Source organism: Pimephales promelas, chromosome 3 (genome assembly GCF_988280905.1).
Source record: "Pimephales promelas chromosome 3, fPimPro1.hap1.1, whole genome shotgun sequence".
NCBI lineage: Eukaryota > Metazoa > Chordata > Actinopteri > Cypriniformes > Leuciscidae > Pimephales > Pimephales promelas.
In genome coordinates, this window is record NC_142771.1 from 9,941,709 (window position 1) to 9,966,718 (window position 25,010).

Below are 25,010 nucleotides of genomic sequence, written 5' to 3' on the forward strand. Positions count from 1 at the left end.
ACCAGACATAGCCTGCATGGTTTCCTGGGTTTTCAGGTATATAAGGATGATGAGAAGGACTAGCCTTCGCCTTCACATGTAGACACTGTTCTGTATGTTGAACGGCAACGATTGGACTTGTTTTCTTGCAAGAAAATAAACTTTTGATACTTTGACTTTTGAAAAGGTTTCCACTTGTCTTCTTCCTCCTATCTTTTCGAATAACAGAGAATCATTTCCACAACACTATTTTGTGCAGCCACTGCGCACGAAGGTTGGTGTTTATAGCTACTCAATCTGAGGGATTACGTCCGCATTGAATTGCCTTTTATAAGTGTAAGAATTAGCCATCTAATTCTGTTTACTAAACTGGCCTATTGCGGTGATGCGGTGGTGACGCGTGTAATCACTGCCAATAAAGCACCTTAAAGCTGTCACAAAGAACCGGCAAAAGATTATGAATAGGCTATGTAAAATATAGCAAGAAGATGTTTTAATTGTTTATTAATAAACAAGTGTATCAAGTGTGTCAATGTGTCGGCTGAAAACATGAAGTTGACAATGCTGACTCGCGATCTTGAACGCGCCAGGATTAATAATCTAGCCTATAAAACGCGTGTGAAATGACTAAAGTAGTGATTATGTATACACTGAACGAATCTATTACTTTCGTTTCGTTCTCAATACATTAATGAAAACATTTAATTTAATTGAAAGGAGGGTTTCATTTGTCTGTCCAAAATAATAATTTGGACAATACATCACAGGGAAGAAACAACTGTATATTGTTTGATTTGTTCATTCATTATTTTATTACATTGCCAGTTGTTGACTGAATTCCAACTAGATTGATGAATAAGTGGGACCCTTTCAATTACATGAAATGTTCTCATTAATTTATGGAGAACGAAAGAAATAGATTCATTCAGTAAATGAAACATTTTTAGAAAAATGTAAAAAGCAACATGATGGCAGAGCTTTTACATACATTTACATTTACAGAACAAGTTAACTCATGTCAGGTCTTAATTAAACTGAGGTCAGATGTGATGTTTCTGTTCCAGTATCAGGAGTGTCTGATCGCACACAGCTTGTGTGGGGACGGATTCAATGTGATTCCGACTATTCCTTTGAGATCCAGATCATCTCCAGACACTCCAGGTGGAGTTGTGAAGCGGTAGCTCTGAAGGAGAGAAGTGAAGAACAGGAAGAGCTCCATCCTGGCTAAACTCTCTCCCAAACAAACCCTTGGGCCTGAGTGAGAGAGTGAGAGTGAGAGAGAGAGAGAGAGAGAGAGACCCATCAAAAACCCATCTGTTTTTAAAAATTTAGAATTAGGTTTTCCTCATGATCCACAGTGCACAATACTCTTAACCCCCATGATTCCCAAAAACTGACCAGATTTTTTGTCAATTTAAAATAAACAAAATCTGCTCTGATCCTTGAAGACACAAACCCACAAAGAGAGAAAGAGAGGGAGGGGGGGAGAGAGAGATAGAATGAGAGAGAGAGAGAGAGAGAGAGAGAGTAAGAAAGAAAGTAAGAAAGAAAGTAAAAGACTTTTTTTCTTCAAAACTCTGGGTGTTTAGAGTTGATCATATACCTGCAGAAAAGGGCATGAAAGCATCTCTCTTGACAAACTGGCCCTTCTCATCTAGGAAGTGTTCTGGGTAAAAGCTGTTCGGTTTCTCCCATTCGCTTGGATCCTTCAAAACAGACGTCAGCAGAGGAACTACAGTGGTACCCTAGAAAATGGAGAAAAGAAAATGTTCAAGATGCACATGTTCTCGTTACTAGGCCTACATATTTAGGCCCAATCCCAATTCTACCCCTTACCCCATCATCTACCCCCAACACTTCGCCTTCCCCTTGTAACAGAGTGGCAAGGCGTAGGGGTAAAAATATTCCCCTGAGAAATGGGACACCACTAGCTAGTGCCTACGTCACAGGAGATGCGCCGATGTTTATCACAAACTTCCAAGTTGCCGTCGACAGCTTCAGTCATCTCAGTTGCTTGGGCTACAGCTATGTTTTTAAATTTGTCTTGTAAAGTTTGCGGAAACCAACGGAGTTTGCAGAAAACTACGCCTAAGTTTGCTGGAGGATGAGGTCAAGGAAACGTTGGGTTTCCTCAGGTGTCCCTGTTTGATAAAGACCATACAAGACTGGTTGATCTGATCATGTTACAAAACTAAGCACTGTTCGTTTATATCGAGTTCACATATAACCACAAGAAAACAATGCGTTCATAGCAGATGTACGGTAAAATATAAGCCAATTCCCTTCCGCAATTATATTCACCAGTCATTAGACATGGAAATATGTTGTGGGATTTACGTTAGCAAACTATAGTGATTTTAGCGGGGGTTTTTTACAAACGTTTCTTTGAAGAAACTGACCGTAAATATTTATTTGTTTATTTAAAAGGATCCCCATTAGCTGACGCTTTCTGGGGTCCAAACAATATATCAAAAGGCAATAATTACAATCTCAATTACTCACAAATAAAATAAACGTACAGATTTGAATAATAAAAAAACACAAGCAAAAGTAACAATACAAAAAGTACTAATTAAGGTAAAAAATAACAAGATAACAACATAACACATAATACAACTCACTCAACCAATCCAAACAATATTATAATAGTGAAAACAAATGCAGTCTAAGTCTTTTTTTTAAAGCCAGTCTTTCCCTTGATTTCACGAACCCCAACTGGAAGATCCAAAATACAATTGACCTATAAAACACAGTCCTCTTCATATGGTCAGATTTAGGTAGGGGTAAAGAAATCTGTCGGCTATTTACCCCTCTTGTGTAATGTGAATGTATATCAGAACAATACATTATTTTATCATAAAGAAATGAAGGAATCCGAGTGTTAATAATTCTGTGAAAATATACTAACATATTAACAGATAGTCTATCCTTCACCACCAGCCAAGCAAGACGTTCATGCATCTCTGCCACACTATAGTTCTCGAAGAACAACCCAAGAACCAGTCTTGCAGCCTTATTTTGCGCCACTTGTAATTTTTTTATATGACTGCTTGAAGCTGCCGACCATACAGCAGAACAGTAATCCAAATGACACAAAACCAATGTACAAGCAACACGACTAAGCAACTGTAAGTTTAAAAACTGTGCACATTTACGCATTACTGCAACAGCTCTACCCATTTTAACAACAACTTTGTTGATGTGATCCGACCATGACAATGTGGAATCGAGCCAAAGTCCCAAAAGCTTCACCTTTTTTACTTGCTGTACATTTTGACCATTTACTTGTATTTCAATTTTAGGATTATCAGCTAATCTATGCTTAGAACCGAATATTATACTCGCAGTTTTTGAAATATTTAGAACAAGTTTATTTGTTTTGATCCAATTATACAATTTGCTAATCTCGCTAGACAGAACCTGATTAAGCTCAGAACATGTAGGGGCAGCATAATAAAGAGTAGAATCATCAGCAAACATAGTCAATGTAGCCTTATTGAGTATATACGGCATATCATTTGTAAAAATTGAAAATAACAAAGGTCCGAGACAACTTCCTTGAGGAACACCACAATCCAGGGACTTGCTACTACAAACCCAATTCCATAAAAGTTGGGACACTGTACAAATTGTGAATAAAAACAGAATGCAATGAAGTTGAGAGTTCAAATTTCAATATTATATTTAGAATACAACATAGATGACATATCAAATGTTGAAAGTGAGAAAATGCATAATTTTAAGGGAAAAATAAGTTGATTTTAAATTTCATGGCATCAACACATTTCAAAAAAGTTGGGACAAGGCCATTTTTACCACTGTGTGGCATCCCCTCTTCTTTTAATAACAGTCTGCAAACGTCTGGGGACTGAGGAGACAAGTTGCTCAAGTTTAGGAATAGGAATGTTGTCCCATTCTTGTCTAATAAAGGCTTCTAGCTGCTCAACTGTCTTAGGTCTTCTTTGTTGCATCTTCCTCTTTATGATGCGCCAAATGTTTTCTATGGGTGAAAGATCTGGACTGCAGGCTGACCATTTCAGTACCCGGATCCTTCTTCTACGCAGCCATGATGTTGTAATTGATGCAGTATGTGGTTTGGCATTGTCTTGTTGGAAAATACAAGGTCTTCCCTGAAAGAGACGATGTCTGGATGGGAGCATATGTTGTTCTAGAACTTGGATATACCTTTCAGCATTGATGGTGCCTTTCCAGATGTGTAAGCTGCCCATGCCACACGCACTCATGTAACCCCATACCATCAGAGATGCAGGCTTCTGAACTGAGCGCTGATAACAACTTGGGTTGTCCTTGTCCTCTTTAGTCCAGAGGACATGGCGTCCCAGTTTTCCAAAAAGAACTTCAAAATTTGATTCGTCTGACCACAGAACAGTTTTCCACTTTGCTAGAGTCCACTTTAAATGAGCCTGCCAGAGAAAACGCCTGCGCTTCTGGTTCCCGTTTAGATATGGCTTCTTTTTTGACCTATAGAGCTTTAGCCGGCAATGGTGAATGGCACGGTGGATTGTGTTCACTGACAATGTTTTCTGGAAGTATTCTTGAGCCCATGTTGTGATTTCCATTACAGTAGCATTCCTGTGTGTGATGCAGTGCCGTCTAAGGGCCCGAAGATCACGGGCATTCAGTATGGGTTTTCCGGCCTTGACCCTTATGCACAGAGATTGTTCCAGATTCTCTGAATCTTTGGATGATATTATGCACTGTTGATGATGATAACTTCAAACTCTTTGCAATTTTTCTCTGAGAAACTCCTTTCTGATATTGCTCCACTATTTTTTGCCTCAGCATTGGGGGAATTGGTGATCCTCTGCCCATCTTGACTTCTGAGAGACACTGCCACTCTGAGAGGCTCTTTTTATACCCTATCATGTTGCCAATTGACCTAATAAGTTGCAAATTGGTCCTCCAGCTGTTCCTTATATGTACATTTAACTTTTCTGGCCTCTTATTGCTACCTGTCCCAACTTTTTTGGAATTTGTAGCTCTCATGAAATCCAAAAGGAGTCAATATTTGGCATGGCAATTCAAAATGTCTCACTTTCAACATTTGATATGTCATCTATGTTGTATTCTAAATATAATATTGAAATTTGAAACTTCCACATCATTGCATTCTGTTTTTATTCACAATTTGTACAGTGTCCCAACTTTTATGGAATTGGGTTTGTAGATAATGCACCATTAAAATAAACTCTTTGGGACAAATCCGACAAATAGCTCTTAAACCACTTGATTGCTGAGAAACTAAAACCATAACTAATAAGTTTAGAAATCAAAATTTCATGGTCAATCACATCAAAGGCAGCACTGAAGTCTAGTAGTACTGTACCCACGAACATTGAGTTATCAATTGAAGTAAGCCAGCTATCCGACATTTGTGTCATTGCAGTGCAGGTGGAATGACCATACCTATAAGCATGCTGAAACATCGTAGTCAATTTATTGTTAGAAAAGTAATCTTGCACTTGCTCGAATACAATCTTTTCCAATAATTTACTTAGAATAGGCAAGATGCTGATAGGCCTACTATTTGGACCACAGAAAGTTGATTTCGTGTCTTTGGGTAAAGGAATTATCTTACCCTCCTTCCAAAGATTTGGACACACACCACTAATCAAACATCTGTTGAAAATGTGACAGATTGGTTTAGAAATATGTCCAGCTGATAACTTCAACAGCCGACTATCCAAGTTGTCCGTGCCAGCAGACCCACCAACAGTCAAAGATCTCAACAACATTTCCACCTGCACAACATTAACCTGATGAAATTCAAAACTACACAGTTTATCTTTCATAATACACCTTTCAATTAGCTCAACTGGGTTGTAAACAACAGTGTATTTCACTGTCTCTTTAAAATTTGAAACCTTATTAACAAAATAATCATTAAAATAATTTGCAATCTGTATTGGCTTAGTCAAATAAACTCCATTCAATTCAACAAAAGAAGTACAAGAAGATTTTTTCTGATCTATGCAGTGACACTTCACATACCCCTTCGTTTGAATGGCTATCTGGCCCTTCCCCCTAGCCCTCCTCTACCAACCAAAAGAGAAGCCCTACCCCTTCACGTGCACACGCAAAACAGAGGGGAAGGGAAGGGGTAAGGGGTAAGTTTGGGTTTGGTCCTTTTTACAAAGTTTATATACCCAAAAGATCAACCTCCTAGATGTACCGTGAGTTCTATGCATCTCCACAGTCAGCACATATGTCACTTAAGAAACAACACCTAACCAAACATGTCTTGCTCTTGATGCACTGTCCTATTGACCTCTTTGCAAAGCGGACACTATTGAACTATTTACAAAGGAGATGATGATGCATCTTGCAACTTCACAAACCACTCAAGCAGATATATGTTTCAAGATATACAAAGAAAATATATTTTCTATAACACCTTCTTGATGAAGTATCCATTGAAGTGAACATCACAGCTGGTTTTATGCAGACTCAAGGGAATAATATTAGCCAGTCTCTGGGTTTCATGAATCACAGCGTCTGTATACGATAATTTCTTTCTATCTTCCACCGCTGGCTGACGTCCACCGATTACTCGGTCAATCTCCTCATGAACTCGATCTGCACACAAAAGCAATGTATGTTTTTTCCAATGGACACCATTAAACTCAGCATTAAGAAAAAAACTCTTGGCATTACTGTGTCATTTACCCTGTATATGAGGGTATTTGGCCATGAGCATCAAACCCCAGCGCAGAGTCGTTGCTGACGTGTCAGTACCAGCGATAAACAGATCTGTCACAGTCCCCATTAGATTCTCATCGTGAAAGTATGAGTTCTTCTTACAGGATTGCTGACGAGCAAAAATACATTCAAAATGCTCAATTAAACTTGTAATAATCAGAAAACTGAAACATCAAAAAAAAACCTTTAAGAGCCAAAATCCAATAGGACATGCAAACTTTGGAGGAAACAAACAGAAAAGTGTTTTTTTTTTTTCTGAACTGTTACTTTTGGCGTATGATGCAACAAGGATTGAAACCAGGACCCTGCTATTTTGCAAGTTCTCCAACTTAGAAATCATGGAGGGGTCTGAAATTGTCAACGTAGGTGCATGTCCACTGTGAGACATAATCTAAAAAAAATAAAAAATCCAGAAATCACAATATATGATTTTTTCTAACTATTTATTTGTATGATTCAGCTGCAAATAGGGCTGGGCGATATATCGAATATGTACGATGTATCGTTATATTTTTTGAAACGATATGGAATGAGGCAATACCGTTTATATCGATACAGTAGTTTGATATGAGCACATCTGAAAAATAGCGGAGGTTGCAGTGTGAGCTGCTGCAGTGAAAGTAGCTATAGGCTACGTAGTACAATTTGTCCTAAACATGACACAAGCTTATATTAATTGCGTCAAAATCACTTTGATATAGTTAACAAGTTTAAGGCAGCTTGCCGCCCTGTCAAATGCTCTGACAGACACTGTTGCTGACTGACAGATATACTTGCGCTGTTTAATGCGTTTGAGATGTGGTGCTTTCCTCAGTGCTCAACTTACATTTCACATATTCTCCATCTGTAAATGTTAGAAAGTAAAGCAAATATGTCCATTTCACAACAAATATGTCCATGTCAGAAGAGGACGAGCTTCTGCAAGTGAATCTCCGCTAAAATTCATGCTTCCTTGAACGAGCGCCGGCGCGCGCATGCGCGTGAATAGTACTACGTAGTACGCAATAATTCTGACTAAAATAAACATATTGCTAAAATATTTGTTGTTGGAGAAAATAAATGTGCCATATGTGGAATTTTAAACCTACAAGTATATATTTTTAATGAAAGTGAAAGTGATTATAATGGGGTAATCAAATGCAGGCTAATATAATTAGTTTGTGCTTTTGTTTTTGTTTTTATTTTCATTTTTAGATTAGCTTTTAGTCAATATAAAAACAAAAGCTTTTTGCACATAATATATTGCATAGCCTATATTATATTTGTTTCCATATCCTTCAATATCAACATTGTTTGTAGGATATCATTGGGCCGAATGTGAATATACTGTGTATATATATATATATATATATATATATATATATATATATATATATATATATATATGTATATATTTTTTTTAATATAAAGATTTTCTTTATCTAAATAGAAAACGTAGAAAGTACCGAGATGTATATCGTATATCGCCATTTGACCAAAAAATATCGAGATATGATTTTTTGGCCATATCGCCCAGCCCTAGCTGCAAATAAGTATTTGAACACCTGTCTATCAGCTATAATTCTGACCCTCAAAGACCTGTTAGTCTGCCTTTAAAATGTCCACCTCCACTCCATTTATTATCAAAAATTAGATGTACCTGTTTGAGGTTGTAAGCTGCATAAAGACACCTGTCCACCCCATACAATTAGTAAGAATCCAACTACTAACATAGCCTAGACCAAAGAGCTGTCCAAAGACACTAGAGACAAAATTGTACACCTCCACAAGGCTGGAAAGGGCTATGGGGGAATTGCCAAGCAGCTTGGTGAAAAAAGGTCCACTGTTGGAGCAATCATTAGAAAATGGAAGAAGCTAAACTTGACTGTCAATCTCCCCGAACTGGGGCTCCATGCAAGATTTCACCATGTGGGGTCTCAATGAAATGTCAAGGCCCGTCTTAAGTTTGCCAGTGACCATTTGGATGATCCAGAGGAGTCATGGGAGAAAGTCCTGTAGTAAGATGAGACCAAAATAAAACTTTTTGGTCATAATTCCACTAACCGTGTTTGGAGGAAGAATGATGAGTACCATCCCAAGAACACCATCCCAACTGTGAAGCATGGGGGTGGTAGCATCATGCTTTATGGGTGTTTTTCTGTCATGTTTTTTTTTCATGTTTAGTCTATGTTAACCTGTTAACCTGCTAACCTAGATTTAAATAGCCAGTAGCAGCCACCGCTGTAGCACCTGTTTTAAAACTACTTGTTTGACTTGCTTGAAGAAAAAAGAAAGAAAGAAAACTTCCAAAAAATGAATGGCTGAATCGTGGTCAGTGGACGAAGTGCAGACGTTCCTCTCGTTGGTTGCCGAGGAGCGGATAAACTATAACAGTCAGACTATTATCTCACCCACTTTGAAGCGGTACTAACTGCAGTTGAAAATCAAATCAAGCTAAAGCGAACCGAGCCGTGTCGAGTAGTAAAGCACAGTGGAAAAGTGAAGCGAGCCGAACCATGCCGCGCCGAACCATACTAAGTTGTACCGAGTCGTACCAGCAGTGGAAAAGCGCCATTAGTCAAAGCTGATGATTACTTTTTATTTTCTCCTGTATATCTATGGAACAAGGTGATTTCAGTACCTCGTCGCTCTGTTTGCGGATGAGAAAGGAGTCGACAAACCCTCTGCGCTCGTGTGGATTCAGAGTCTCCAGCAGTTCAGTGAACAACCTCGTCATTTCTGCTCTTTGTTTCAACACATTTCTTACAATAATCCTTTTGTTGTTGATGAACGGACCCAACCACGGAAATGTATTATAAAGCTGCAAGTACACACAGAGAAAAAAAAAAATATTAAAGGGTTAGTAGTTCCACCAAAATGAAAATTCTGTCGGTAATTACTCACACTCATGTCGTTCCAAACCTGTAAGATCTTCGTTCATCTTCGTAACACAAATAGTTTTGATGAATTCTGATGCCTATCGGGGGGTGCATGCGTTTAGTTATGATGCAGGAGCTAGCGTTCTGACATGTGACCAGGAAACACAGGGCTGTGTTTACAAGCAAAGGTCACACATACGTCGTGGTGCCCTCATGAACGCGTGTTGGAGACTGATAAGAAAGACAAGAAATTGTTGAATAAAGTCTTTATTTTGGCGCCAAAATGTATTCTCATCGCTTCATAACATTGAACCACTGTAGCCAAATGGACTATTTTATTGATGTCTTTCCTACCTTTCTGGACTGTTAAAGTGTTGATTAAATTGCTGTCAATTGCTACATTGACCCCCCCCCCCTCCCCGGGTTTGAAACAACATGAGGGTGAGTAATTACTGATAGAATTTTCTTTTTTTTTTTCTTTCTGATTAAAAATAAGTTACCAAAAATACAGTAAAACATATTTCCATACCATCATAGAAGCCGATCCCAAAACCCGAACATTTTCATTTGCCCTGTTGACCATTTCTGTGAATTGAGGGTCTGTGTATTCAAATCTGCTGCCATACACAATAGATGAGATGATGTTTGACACAGCGTAGTTCACAGGCTGTGTTGTGTCGAAGGGTTTCCCTGTGAAGAGAAAACAAATGTCTCTCAACGGATTTTTTAAAGGGATACCTCAGGATTTAGCATTAAGCTTAGTATCAGTAGAAAACCAGTAGTATTTTCAAATTATCCCCCTGATATGAAAGAAAAATAATTTTTTGTCTGGAAAAAAATCCTCCGATGACACAAAAATCGTCATTTTGCGTCATCGGAGGATATTTGGGCCAGAGGCTAAAGACTACAGCCAGCGTTCCGCATGTTTTCAACACGCCCATATGGGGCGGGATCTCACTCACAGATTGTAAAGATCGTGTCAGCCATCTTTCTGTAGAAGCTAAGCTAACGGGCTTCCTCCTCTTGGTCTGTTTAGAAAGTTTGTATAGTAGGCTAATCACGATGGTGGGAAGTAGTTTTTAAGTTGAAATGGCAGAAGGGGATTTCGAAGATCTGTTGCGAGAATCTGATGCTCGCGGCTACCTGTGCGATACGCAATACAGCGATAAACAGTTGCGGGAGATGGAGGAACAAGAGGCGGCCGGTGTGAGACCTGAACCAGGCCAGACTCGAGCTGGGGCGGGCGAGAATCTGATGCTCCCGGCTACCTCTACGAGCCACAATACAGAGATAAACAGATGCGGGAGACAGAGGAACAAGAGGCGGCCGGAGCGAGATAGACTCGAGCAGGGGTGGGCGAGAATCGATGCTCCCGGCTATCTGTACGAGCCGCAATACAGCGATAAACAGATGCGGGAGACAGAGGAACAAGAGGCGGCCGGAGCGAGATAGACTCGAGCAGGGGTGGGCGAGAATCGATGCTCCCGGCTACCTCTACGAGCCGTAATACAGCGATAAACAGATGCGGGAGACAGAGGAACAAGAGGTGGCTGGAGCGAGATAGACTCGAGCAGGGGCGGGCGAGAATCGATGCTCCCAGCTACCTCTACGAGCCGCAATACAGCGATAAACAGATGCGGGAGATGGAGGAACAAGAGGCGGCTGGAGCGAGATAGACTCGAGCAGGGGCGGGCAAGAATCTCCCGGCTACATATACGAGCCGCAATACAGCGATAAACAGATGCGGGAGATGGAGGAACAAGAGGCGGCTGGAGCAAGACCTGAGCCCAGCCAGACTTGAGCAGGGGCGGACTGGCGGTGTGAGTGCTTTCGCTGTGCGCCTATGGAAACAGATAGTCCTATTGCTGTCTTGAATCACAGCGATGCCATTTTCTTCTGGTGAGAATGCTGAATCCGCAGAGCTTTGAGTGTAAAAGTGTTGATATTAATTATTTTTTAATTAAAAGTTATAACTCACATAGGTTGTGGTTCTTTTTATAAACATTTAGTGTTAGTAGAGTATGGATTAGCCTAGATAATGTATTAGCTTAGAGAAATAGTGATTTCAATTGGAGGAAAACAGTTCATAAGCAGAGCTACTAAGCTACTCTGTTGACATGGTCCTGCCCTGCATCATATTTTTAATGTGAAAGTCTAAGTTGTGTTATATACATTAGGCTAGTACATCCCAGTACAATGCAATTTAGCACCATTTCGATGGAAATTTATCAAGTAACTCACGATGTATCAAAGCAAGCCTAGTTGTATCCATTTTTTGGATTCTGACGCCTGTAGCCAGTAGGCGTGGTTTGGGATGGCCTCGTAAGGGCAGCAAAGAAAGTACATTCTAGGAGTTGTCGTCTTTCAGCCACATGAATAAAAAATACATTTTCTGCCTTTTCTCAGTCTACAATGCTTCAATTTCAAAAATAATTTCACATTTCTACTATATCCACAAGTTTCCGAGGGGCGCTCCTGTAAAAAATAAAGTGGGTAAAACTTCCGGTGAGGAAGTAGCATTCCAATGTTTTTTTGTGTGTTAGTTAGCGAAGAGGCTAGCTGTTTTTCTGAGAATTATTTTACTATTTAAAGACGCAAATCTTTATGAGAGATGTCGTTACGGAGCTCAGGGACAACATGTGCTGTTCGCGGTTGTATGTAGAACCAGACTAAACTAATTCAGTGGCTTAAACGTGATTGTTTTGAACATAAGCCGAAAACGAAATCAGAGTGATCCTGCCAACGACTGTAGTTTCCATCACCTCCCAAAAGATGACGAATCTTCCTGTGTACATTTGTTTAAATTCTTAATATTCTATAAACTCTATCAGCATGTGATTGGCTGTTCGTTACTGATGTTAACGTTACACCTAAACTCAGGATCAAAGCCTGTGTTGACAGAATACCAAATGTGCCAGTTAATGTATTCAAGTAGCACACTCATTTATAATTTTGAAAAAACTCCAAAGCACAAAGTGTGTATTTTTTATTTCAATTCACCATGCCATGTGAGTATTGATTATTAATAATGTTATAATACTCCCAATCAACTACTGCAGAGGGTAAAGGTACTGTTATTTCACCCTTTTGAATTTCGTTGAGGTTGTGTTCCCACATCGTTAGCTAGTTTGGATCGCTATAACTTGAATGACTGTCAACTGTTGAATGAACGAGTGTCAAGCATGTCAAGTCGCGCTTTGTTTACTTCGAACCGGAAGTCGCGCCCACTTTTGACGCAAGGCCTCATGGGGTGTAGGAAACTTGTGGATAAATGACCAATATTAAATACACATTCATCTTCCCAGAGGTGAAGTATCCCTTTAAACTAAGAGCACGATTGCAGATGTCTATAAATGTGTTTCAGCTTGTACCTTCAAACTTATCAAACTCTTCTTTCAGATAGTGAATTTCCTCTATGATTTTCTCTTCACTTCCTCTCTTGCCCATCCCGAAGTCCCGCAGGTTGCTGAGAGCGAAGCGTCGCATCTCTCTCCAGTTCTCTCCATTGGAAAAAATGATTCCTGATCAACACAAACAAAAACAGTCTCAGCAACAACACAAGCAGATAAGGATTACATTAACGTTAGATCGTTGGGACTTATATAATGCATATAATAAGCTAGCTTTCACTGTATGCCAAGTTAATAAGTTAATAAGTCATTTCACCACTGACTACACTGCAAAATTCAACAGGTGTTCTAACCAACCCTTTTTAGTTAACTTTACTTAATGTCTTACCTTAATTGTAAAAATCTAGTAAACTGTACTATTCACATACTGACTTTTTAACTCCCATGTTAAGATTAATTGATTGCTTTGAGTGGCATTTTGTCAAGCAACAATGGTTTTGAGGCGGGCAATTCTTAATAGCTTTTTCACTTATTATCTCACTTCTGCAGTTATCTCAATAATTTACCAAAGTCATCTTGAATATTGAATTGTAAATACAAGTGAGAAATTTGAGAGAACATTGTTGTTATTAATTCCCTGCAACTTCATTTATATTATTAGCCGCGTTTCCACTACCGGGCCAGGGCCGGGCCGTGCTAGTGCGTGCCAAGGCCAGTCGCGTTTCCACTGTCACTTCCGGGGCTTGATCGGGGCTTCCTCAGGGCCAACGGCCAGGATTTCTGGCCCGTCGAATACCTTGGGCCAGAGGGGGCCAGCTCGGGCTAGAGGCGTGCTCAAGATAAAAGGCGGAGTTTATCGGTGTTATGGAACGTTATGATCTGAAGCAAGATGCACATAGGGGTGTCCATGTTTAACCGATTAACCGTTTAAAATTGCATAACATTTTAATTTGAACTGTAGGCCTATGCCAAATGCTGCGCAAACATATATAGGCTATATAGCCTATAGGCTAGCCTACATATCGACGAATTTTCAGATATTTGTTTGATTTTTTGCCCCTTAAACATTTAAAATATTTGACAAATTAATATGAAAAAATATATATAGTTTACTGGTTTTCTGAGGCCAAATTAGAACCTGGAAATGATATTTTCCCTGCAGTGCTGAATGAGAAGAGCAGTAACCACAGCCTATACAGAAAGGGGATTATAGGTGATTTATAGGCTATAATAAATGTGTCTGATAATAAAATAATATAAAATAACGAGGCATTAATTGTTTATTAATAAACTATTGTTCTCTAAATGATTTTCGTCTAAAAACATATCTCCATCTCCGGATGCACATTTAGAGAGAAATTAATTAGCTACATAATTACATAGTCAGAAAGATATTGGCTTTCGATTCGAATTTGTTCGTTTTAAATTGGACATTTAAAGCTTTAATCTACAAGACTAAAGCTTTAAATGTCCAATTTAAAACGAACAAATTCGAATGCGGTGGCTGTTACAGGTCTCGCGCTTCAGTTCACGGAGATCATGAAGCGCGCCTTGATTAATTGTTAAAGCACAACGTTTTCTTGTTATTGTGAGTTTACGCAAATAAATGTATTTGCGAATAATGTATTATTATTTTCTGTATGACCAGAAATGAAAGAGTATTTTAAGTTGTTTCCACTAAAAGAAATGCAATGAAACTGCAAGTGTTCACATGGGCGTCTCGCAGCCATCAGTGCGTGCTCCACACACGGATATGCGCTGATATGCATCAAAAATATTGTGTTTATTTGTGCTCTGTTCCTTTTTTGGATAAAGGCGTCTTCTACATATGCAGCCTAATAAAATGTTACAATAATGATGATGATGGTTATTATTATTATTTGCAGACACGGAGTTTTTGTGAAATGGACGTTTTGCTTATTTTCAATTGGCAATTTCAGTTTGAAGGGTGATGGAAATGCGGCTTTAACTGCTCCGTACTTGCTGCGTTTTATTTCTATAAATTAATTTCGTTTCAAATGGGGTCCAATCAGTTATTAAAGGTGTTAAAAAATTTAACTCTGTATCTCGAGGTTGCGGCGTTTGTTATTTGTTAACAGGCTGCGGTTCCGCAGCCTGTTATATCGCGCAAAAAATCGCTGCTTGAAATGGAGAATCGCCTGTACTGGTCTCGGGACACTATTGCAGCCACTACGGCAGGTGAGTTAATAATATACATGCTATCTTCCTAATTTAAAAAATAAATGAATTCATTACCCGCTGAAATGGGTTGGGTTTTATGACGTTTGATCCAGAAAGGCGTGTTAGGGGTGGGGTCTGGGGCAGCGCTGTGGGGCTACTGGCCCGGCAGTGGAAACGCAAGCCCGGTGCTTGAGGCCCGAGGCCACTAGCTCGGCCCGGCTGAGAAGGGTCTGACTGCAGAGCCGCAGAGCCGCAGTTTTACCCCTGCAGTTTCACCCCAGCAGTTTTACCCCGCGCATGCGCAGTTTCACTATAGCAGTTTTATCCGCTCGTTTTGAATAAGTTATTAAATTGTCTTCACTGCAGTCAGTTCAGCAGTGCTGTTGGACAAATCATTCTTTTATTTAACATATATTCATGTCGCAGGAAACTTGCTATAACAGCAGCACCAGGCCGTTGGATCAAAATGAAAAAAACAAAAAGTTAGGGTATTTTGTTGTCTTGTTTTCGGAACACTTTAACGTCCTGATTGATTTCTTTGTTTTTCGAAATGCAATTTGCCATTTCAGCATATCTCCCATCAACTCGATATGACATCCTGTCGGGTCTTCATGATTATGGTAAGTTATTGGACTTTTATCAGTCTGTCTCCACTCTGTTATATCAAAAATATATTGTAAAATGAATGTTTCAGTATGCCCTACACATCTTGAATGAACCCGTTGATTTCACTGCTGTAAGTCTTATTTCTACGTTATATTAATATTATTGTTGTTAATAGTATTCATGGAAGTATTGCTTTTTTCTCAGCATGACATTCATGACACAATAAGTGGTGCCTTCTCCTAATGGAGAATTTTGTTTCTAGGGTTTAGTTATTATTATTTGTCATTTAGCAGACACTATTATCCAGAGTGACTTTTAGTAAACTAACTTTAGGGACAGTCCTTGCTCAGGACTCAGTATTCTGCACAACTTTGTTCTCATTGTTGTCTTTTTGTATTTTGTCAGACATGGAAGGTGGCTTGCAGATTGGGCTGAGGCGGTTGGATTGCACATGGCGGTTGGATCTTGCCTCACTGACAGTGAAGTGAGCTTTTGTTGTCAAAGTATTTTGTTTATTTATTTACCTATCCTATTGTCAGTCGACAATATTCTATACTTAGACTTTCAGGGGACACAGATATCAGTTGGGTTCTTAAAACACACCAAGTCCCATTGTTGCAGGGTTGATCCTTGAAAGACCCTAAAAGACCCCTGTGAACACACATGTGCCCCAAGCCAAATGGTCTAGAGCTAGTCTGATCATTACAGGCATGCACTACTTTAAATATATGTTCTTGCTAAATGTAATGTTGTAGTTTTATAATGCGGTATTAAAAAGGGCTTAAAAGTCTTAACTGGTGGACATCCTGTATTAGGGCAGGGACATTGACCTTTGTTATTTTTGTTTGTTTTTGTAAAATGGATTGATTCAAATAGCTGAATTCTCTCGTGCAAATTCGAAGTAACTCAAATCTTAGTTTGGTTCTGCATTGCATATGCATGAAATTATACATTTTATTAAATGAAACATTTTGTAGTGGACAATTGAAATACATTACATCACTCTGTGCTCTTCTACAACAGATGAATGGACCAGGAGAAATTGAGTATGGAGTAGGAGCGCTGGAGGGGGACACGACACCACACAATCTTGAGGTATTTTGTAGAGTTATGCAATGTATATAATATATTTAGACATTTTATTTATCTGAAAATACTATAAAATTGTTGATTGCTGTTAATTTTCAAATTTTTTTTTATAAAGAATGCCAATATGATGAGCAGCATCAGGAAAGGTGTGGAATGGTTGAAGGACAATCACCCGCTGATGAAGATCAAGTACTTGCCACCACGCATTGACAGCATGGAGGAGGAAGAAAGCCCTTTCTCCACTACATTCACATTGTGCCACAACTTTGGATGAGGATGATGAATTAAGAGCCCCATTCTATTTTACATTTAAAAATAGAGAGGTCATGCCCTTTTTCATGTCTGAGGTTCAGGACAAAGAAAAATGTTAAGAGTGTCATCATTTTAAAACCCTGACATTTAATTATTATTATTTATTTTCTAATTGGTGACAGACTTGCTGTCTGTCTGTCTGTAGCAGTATGTCTGTGTATGTATATTAGATGGTCTGTCTGTATCAATATGTCTGTCTGTCTGTATCAGTGTGTCTGTGTATGTATGTCAGTATGCCTTTCTGTCTGTATATCAGTATATTTGTCTGTCTGTATCAGTATGTTTGTCTGTCTGTATCAGTATGTCTGTGTATGTATATTAGTTTGTCTGTGTATGTATATTAGTTTGTCTGTCTGTATCAGTATGTCTGTGTATGTATATTAGTTTGTCTGTCTGTATCAGTATGTATGGCTGTGTATCAGTATGTCTGTATCACTGTGTATGTGTATCAGTGTGCCTGTCTGTCTGAATCGTATGCCTGTCTGTCTGTATCAGTATGTCTCTCTGGTAATTGAATTGAAATATAATTGTATTCTTGGTAATGTCTCCAAAATTAATAAAATATTTGAAATTATTGTTAATAATTTGTGTTCAAGTCATTTGTTTCATCAGGCAGATTTAATTAATTTAAGAATAATTAGACATATATGGATATAGTTCGCCTTTGAATGTCTAATCAGAAGTTTGTGTTATACCAGGTATTAATTAAGTGTGTAAATATATATAGGCCAGGCTATTTCTTTTTTTGGAGGAAAAACGTAAAAGATTAATGTGCTCCTGATACAAGCACTGTTTTATTTCAGTAAAGGAACCTGCACGGGTAAAACTGTTGAGGTGAAACTGCGCATGTGCGGGGTGAAACTGTGGCTCTGCAGACTAATAAGCAAAAATAATTGGTAAAAATAACCATTAGATCGTTTTAATACTGAAAAATATGCGCGGGTAAAACTGCTATATTGAAACTACGAATGCGCGGATAAAACTGCTTAAAACTGTTGTGGTGAAACTGCGCATGCGCGGGGTAAAACTGCTGGGGTAAAACTGCTGGGGTGAAACTGCGGCTCTGCGGCTCTGCAGACAGATATTATTGGCCCGGCTCGCTGTTAGCTCTGGCCCAGCCCTAGCCCGGCAGTGGAAACGCGGCTAATGTGATTCTCTTCCCATTGATGCAACAAGAAATCTCAGCTATTTTACTGATTGCCTTTAAAAGGTTACCAAACTTCTAAATAAATCATTAACTTTATTTTTCCTGTTGATTAATGATCTTTTACAATTTTATTGCTAACACTTGTGAAACTTTTAATTGGGTTGATATTTGTGAAAATATCTTGCAATTGACAATTCTTGAGTCACACAAAGACTTCAACATTCCGCATGCATAACAAAACAATGGAAACAATGAAATGTTATTTATTTGTATTAATTGTAACAATAATGATTTTTTTTAAAGTATAATAATTTGTTACATTTATATAGCGATTTTCTGGGTACTCAAAATGCAAATGTAAATTTGTCAGTACACACTTCTATTCCCATTTCAGTTTTTTTTAAGGCAATCAGTTTGCATGCTTTTTTAAGTAAGTTTAACTAATTCGATTTTACAGTATATTGATAAATGCAGCTATATGTTTCTTAAAAATATATATGACATAGTTGCATTAGTCTTGAGATGCCACGAGGAACTGAAAGGATTTGCAACATGTTTGTTTTTCAACATTTACAGTTTGTTCTGTACATTACGTTTCTGTTGAGTTGAGAAAAAAAAAAACCAACAACAAAGAATCCTACCATGTTCGCCATGCATTATCCTGAAACCAAGTTCAGTTTTTCTGTCGCCGAACTCTTCTGCATGGTTCACGAGAGCATCTTTGACAGTTTTGTACCCAACTAAAACAACAAATTTTCTGGGACCCAAACACACTTGGAATATGTTTCCGTAGGTTTTGGACAGCTGGAGGACACAGAGAAATACATTTACAGACAAATCTTAAAGGAACACTCCAACGTTTTGGGACTTTAGCCTATTCACCATATCCCCCAGAGTTAGATAAGTCCATACCTTTTTCATCTTCGTGCGTGCTATAAGTCTGTTTGACGCACCCACCGCTAGCCTAGCTTAGCACAAAGACTGGATGTGAATGGTTGCAGCTTTCATACTAATCCAAATGAGTGACAAAATAACGCAAACGTTTTTCTACATGTTGTGGTTTGTATAGTCACAGACTGTACAAATATCAAGGCCATATGAGACACAGACATCTTTTAACCGTATAAATACTATATTTTCTGAAGGCGAAGCACTGCTACTTGGGCAGAGTGATAACCATCACCTGAGACGCACCATGACGAGGAGCAGAGAGTTCGCTCAGTGTTGGAGTAAAGAGTCAGCAATTACTAACGTTAGAAAAGCATAGTTTATCATGGGTGTTTGCTGTATTGTATGAGCTGTGACAATAAACAGGGGAGACCAGGTAATACAGTAGTGTTGGGCGATATGCTCCATTTTCATATCGTCCTATCGTCAGCCTGTGAGATCGGCGAAACACGATATTATCGTGAGGGGGCGGGGCTAACTTATTTGATTATTAACTTGATTATTTAGCCTACTCAACTCATTAATTTGCTTGTTTTATTAGCCTACTTCGTTTTATATACGAGAATCTTTTTTCTATTTTGCTAGCAAAGGTGGAGTGTTTATTAATAGGATCAGGTTATTTCCTGGTATAGTGAGGTAAAAAAAAGAGATCCTAATCCTTTTGTTTGTCAACGGGAAATTTACGGACACATTAGCCTATTCTCATGACGTTAACGTACATGCAGCATTTTGACTAGGGTCTATTTCTGCACGAGATGAAAACACGTTTTAAAAATTTCTTGGGTCAGAAAAAGTCGGAGTTTACGATATGTGCCCCCCTACCAGTGCGCTCTCCGCGCACATGCGCACTTCAGTAAGCACGAAGTACGCGGGTTAATGTGTTTTAAATGCCGGTAGAAACAAGAGCAAGGGCCAAACGTCTAGCTGAGTCGATCGGTTTATACTTATAGTTATGACTTGACTCTGATAAAGGAAACGTTTACATGACCACATGCATTGTCAAGTTTATTCAACATAATCAGGTTAAGAACGTCGTCGCATGTAAACGCGCTCAATCTCTGAAAGTGAAAGTAAAAACTGACTGCTTTCGGCATCTGCATTAACGCCGCGTTCCCTCAGAGACGACGATGATAACGGTAACTATAATACTATTTTAGTGATATTATTATTAATACTATTTAGTAATTGTATTGTTTTTAGTGTTAGTGTCATTAAACGTTTTGTTAATGTGTTACGGAAACAAATACTGACGAACAACGATGCCGTTTTCATCTTGGATCTGTAGGAAATTTAATTTTGCGTCTGTTAAAACGAGCACTTGATAATTTGTGAATGGATCACCTTGCAATTAAATTTTGATGTGGGATGTTTTTTAGTCTGTTTTAAAAACATTCTCTTAGAGGAGTCCTCATTAGTGCGTGTGTTGTTGCAATTGTTATTCATTTAATAACAATACTAGCTTTATAATAATAATAATAGGCCTAATAATAATAATTTAATACATTATGGTAAAACGAGCCAATTATCATTATTGATATCGTCAAAGGCATCTGCCATCGGCGATATTTTTTTTTTTTTTTCTCTTGGCATGGTACATATATAGTTTTTGTCTGTATTTTGATGTTGTCTTGGTACAAATGAAATGATATGGTTTACTCTGTTTAGGGAGGAGTGTGTCACCTTTTGGGAGTCTTGCATGAATGACTGTCTTGTTTTGTTTTGGTTTATATATTTAGCTGTATAGCACTACTGCATAGCATTTTTTTTGTTTTTTTTTTTGTTTTTTTGTTTGTTTTTCTTGTGTATTTGTTTTTTGTTTTTGTTTTTTGGCTTTTTGCTATTTGTTATGTTAAATTCAAGCTGCTGTAAGGTCAGTTTTTTTGTTTTATTTGAATCTAGAATCGAGGACCCCCTCGAAAACGAGATGGCTCATCTCAAGGGGCTATTCCTCTTTAATAAAAAATGTCAAATAATATGTCAGACTATCGTCGATACACGATATCGTCTATCGGCACAATTAACCCTATAGTACTATGTTTCATTGAATTCCAACCAAAAACGCATCCAGATTTATAAATATCACAGAACATGAATAAACAATTATTATTACAGGAATCAATATATTTTAAATGTAATTTATTAGCTGAACCAAATGTATTCAACAGCATATAATATGCAGTAGCTATAATTGCATTACTATACACAGCAAATTTCAGGAGTTAGGCAAAAAAGTGTGAAAGAGTTAATTTTTTGGAGTTATTTTTTTTAACTCTTGACTACGGTTTGTGTTATTGGATACTCCCCGGCTGTGTTGTATTGTGGAGTTCATTCATTGGTGTTCAGGAGCATGTTTTAACACTACACCTGGAGTTATTTTTGAGAAGTGCGCCACGACACGACCCTGCCGCTGCACAAATGAATAATGGACTTACGCTTCGTCGTGAGGTAAAAGTGTAACTTATATAAAACTATTTAAAAAATATATTTTTTGACAAACACGTTTGGTCATCGCGTAGCTGTTACGTTACAGGCTAGTTTGTTTACTAATTAACGTCAACGACCATGACAAACTTGCTGTTGAACGCATGTTTAAATTACTTGTTTCAAATTTTGAAATGGCTATTTGCGTGGGTTTTTTGTCAATGTAAATGAGTTAACATTAGCTAACCGTCTTTCCATTCACCGTGTTTCTGAAAATGAGTGTTTAGCCGTGAAATTCATGCATCAATGCATTACAGGCAATTGAATTGTAACAGCTATGTAACGTTAGGCTATATTAGTGGTGACCCAGTGCGTGATTTTCAGCTTATATATTTTTGCATTCTCAATGAATTGGTGCTAGATTATATTATGCCTCATGCTGTTGTTTTTGTGATCTTCAGACGACTGTCCTGCAACAAGCGGTTGAAGGTTACTCCTCCTCAAGTCTGAACCAAATGGATTTGCTCAAATAAAGGCAGTAAATCAAGAGTATGGTGTCCAGTGTAGTAATTTTCACACAAAACATTATATTGTGTTAAATGTTAACTCTAAGAAGTGTTAAACTAAACTGGTAACACTGGTAATGAGTTCATATAATTAATTTTAGAGTTACATTTACTCTCTGTAGGATTAGTATTTTAACTCCATTTTAACTCTGAAAAAAGTGTTAAAAATTCAACTCCAAGAGCAGAGTTATTTTAACTCTGCGCTGGAGTCTAATTGATGGTCTCACATGTACACTCAGATTGAGTTGATTTTAACTAACAGGGAGTTTATTCCAAAAACCAAAATTTGCTGTGTAGGATAGAATAAGGGGAAAGTAATAGCACAAATTGTTTTTGCACAATAAACTCAGCCTGAACAACAGCCTATCGTACCCTTTTGCACGTTCAAGTTCGTTATTTCCATGGTTATTTTTTTTAATTTAGGCTAGGCGCGCAGGGTGCAAAGTTCAACGCGCTCGTTTTTTTCCAAGCGCGCCCGCGCCGCATCAAGATAAAAACATATTCATACCCTAATCATATAATAGTGTCACTAACGTTACATTAGATCTGGCTAATGGCACTGTTACAGTAGGTCATCTAAAAACATAACGGAACACTTACCTCAGCCGCAGGTGATCCACTTGTCCTGTCTGTGCTATAGATGGGATGGCCGTATCCTTCAGCACATTATGATGCGTGTGGCAAATTCCATTTTTTCAAAATAATCGTCCTCATTGAAATGTACCGAGCAAACATAATGTCCCTTGATAATCTAGGTGTGTTTGGATCAATATCCAGAGTAAGTTAGCCATTTCTTCATCCAGTCAGCGTTTTTAGTTGGAATTCTGTGGTTACGTCCCCTGTTTACTGTCGCAGCTATTTACAATAGAGCGAAAACCCATGACTGTAAACTACGCTTTTACTATTAATAAATTGCTGACTGTTACCCAAACACTGAGCGAACTCTCCGCTCCACCACGGCGTGTCTCCGGTGATGCGGTTATCACTCCGCCAAAGTAGTGCTTCGCCTTCAGAATAGTTCCCAGGTTTTATACGGTTAAAGGATGTCTGTGTCTCATTTGACTTTGTTATTTGTACATTATGTGACTATACAAATCACAACATGTAAATAGGAAAACGTTTGCGTTATTTTGTCACTCATTTGGATTAGTATGAAAGCTGCAACCATTCACATCCAGTCTTTGTGCTAAGCAAGGCTAGCGGTGGGTGCATCAAACAGACTTATAGCACGCACGGAGATAAAAAAGGTATGTATGGACTTATCTAACTCTGGGGGATATGGTGAATAGGCTAAAGTCCCAACAAGTTGGAGTGTTCCTTTAAAATGTTAGACCATTATTCATTTTAAACATATCAAGTTCCCACCTCAAAAAAGGTGTCAAATGGTCTCTCGAGGTCAAGGGTCAGCAGGTTCCCCAGCAGCGGCAGAGGTTTGGGTCCCGGAGGCTCTTTCCCCTCTTTCTGAGATCTGGATCCAGAGGAAAGCAAATACAGAACCAGAAGCAACAGCAAAGCGCCCAGTAATGTTCCTGTGCTGAGAAACTGCAGAAGTGACTCGATTACAGCCATTTTCTCTTCTGAAGCTTCTGAACTGATGCACTCGCAAATTTATAGATTCAATTACAGAGCAGGACTGGTTATGAGGTTATGAGCTGATGGGTTGAGTCAGGTGTGTTTGATAAGGGAGAAAGCCGCCAGGAACAGGGTTGGGAACACTGGTCTAGAGAATGGCATAACAGACAGAGAAGTGTTTTCTCTCTCGCAAGGGCGCGCTTCTCTGAAGTTTAAAATCATTGGTTACCCATAAGCCAATCAGATAAGTTTATTTATGACGTATGTTATGCGCCGACACGGCCGCATCGAGACATAAGGCTTGTTTGAGATGAGCAAATTCTGCGCAGAATCGATCACCGGTGATTAGCGCGAGATGCATGCCGGTTAGAAATGTGTCCGAGAACGGTCCGCCTGGCTCTGATGTCATGCCGACGTATGTCAAAAAACTCTCGCGAGCGCAAGGCGGAAGGGTCGGATTCTGCAGTCGCGCGCAGTTGCTCTCCACCGACTGCGCTGATCAAAAGCATGATGGGAAACGACTTGCTGACGACACAGCTTAATGCTCATTGGTTTAAACAACATGATGAAGGTAAATTCCATATTCATTAAGCTAAATTCTCCAAATCAAGGCCATGTTTTATTTATTTATTTATTTATTTTTTCAAACTGAAACTGATAGGCTATATATTGTGAATCTCTTAAACGGGTTAAAAATAAGAAAGCTATAGTCAGTAACTCAAATATACTAGGCCTAGGCCTACTCTAAAATGTTCAAGTGAAAAATAGCTCTCATTTTATAGATGATGAAGTTTGTAAGTCTGTCTATTTAAGCTAAGCTTATTTTGATTTATTTTATTATTAATTTTATTCTGATGTTTATTTATTTGTCGCTGTGTAATAGGCCTATTTGTTTCACGAATTGTGGTGCTTGTAGGTAGGCTATGTTTGTAACTTGCATTCTAATAAAAAAGTAAAATAAATAAAAATAAAAGAACAACAGATGAATTGTTCTCTTTTAAAATGTTTGATTTTAAAACTGATATCATGTTTTATGTGTATACATATGGGTGAATAAACTCTCTGACAGTGCCATATGGGTTATATTTCATTTTTGTTAAAACAATAGGCTATATAAAAACACGTCTTAAAGAAAAAAAAAAAGATTGATAAACACATATTTGGAATGTAATTAAATAACAAGTACTTTGGGTGTCTTGTTCATTATATTTATTTTTATATAAAAGCAACAGAACTTAAATCACATCCAGTTTATTAGCAA

The 25,010-nt window shown here is 38.4% G+C and overlaps 1 protein-coding gene and 1 long non-coding RNA gene across 4 annotated transcripts; one reads left to right on the top strand and one right to left on the bottom strand.

Moving 5' to 3' along the window:
• Positions 1 to 714: 714 nt before the first annotated feature.
• Positions 715 to 23,960, bottom strand: LOC120490207 (cytochrome P450 2K1-like). Of its 2 annotated transcripts, XM_089128178.1 has the most exons (9): positions 23,543 to 23,960; positions 18,884 to 19,046; positions 12,929 to 13,078; positions 10,087 to 10,247; positions 9,320 to 9,499; positions 6,667 to 6,808; positions 6,395 to 6,576; positions 1,583 to 1,724; positions 715 to 1,233 (listed from the first exon to the last, which is right to left on the bottom strand). In XM_089128178.1, the coding sequence occupies exons 1-9, from the start codon at positions 23,744 to 23,746 to the stop codon at positions 1,046 to 1,048; spliced, it is 1,512 nt and encodes a 503-aa protein (XP_088984304.1). In that variant the 5' UTR covers positions 23,747 to 23,960; the 3' UTR covers positions 715 to 1,045. The 2 variants fall into 2 exon arrangements, with proteins under 2 accessions (XP_088984304.1, XP_088984305.1); XM_089128179.1 differs by lacking the exon at positions 9,320 to 9,499 and having other exon boundaries at positions 23,543 to 23,959.
• Positions 15,314 to 17,685, top strand: LOC120486656 (uncharacterized). Of its 2 annotated transcripts, XR_005624225.2 has the most exons (4): positions 15,314 to 15,708; positions 16,100 to 16,178; positions 16,718 to 16,789; positions 16,899 to 17,685. It is a non-coding gene; the product is annotated as an uncharacterized LOC120486656 (long non-coding RNA). The 2 variants fall into 2 exon arrangements; XR_016154905.1 differs by having other exon boundaries at positions 15,314 to 16,178.
• Positions 23,961 to 25,010: the final 1,050 nt, after the last annotated feature.

Bases quoted from the DNA above. Each gene is read 5' to 3' on its own strand.
- LOC120490207 (XM_089128178.1), bottom strand. From the start codon at position 23,746: ATGGCTGTAATCGAGTCACTTCTGCAGTTTCTCAGCACAGGAACATTA. The intron at 13,079-18,883 runs GTAGGATTCTTT...TGTGTTGATCAG, and splicing joins GATAATGCATGGCGAACATG to GAATCATTTTTTCCAATGGA. The intron at 1,234-1,582 runs GTATATGATCAA...TCTCTCACTCAG, and splicing joins TTTCATGCCCTTTTCTGCAG to GCCCAAGGGTTTGTTTGGGA.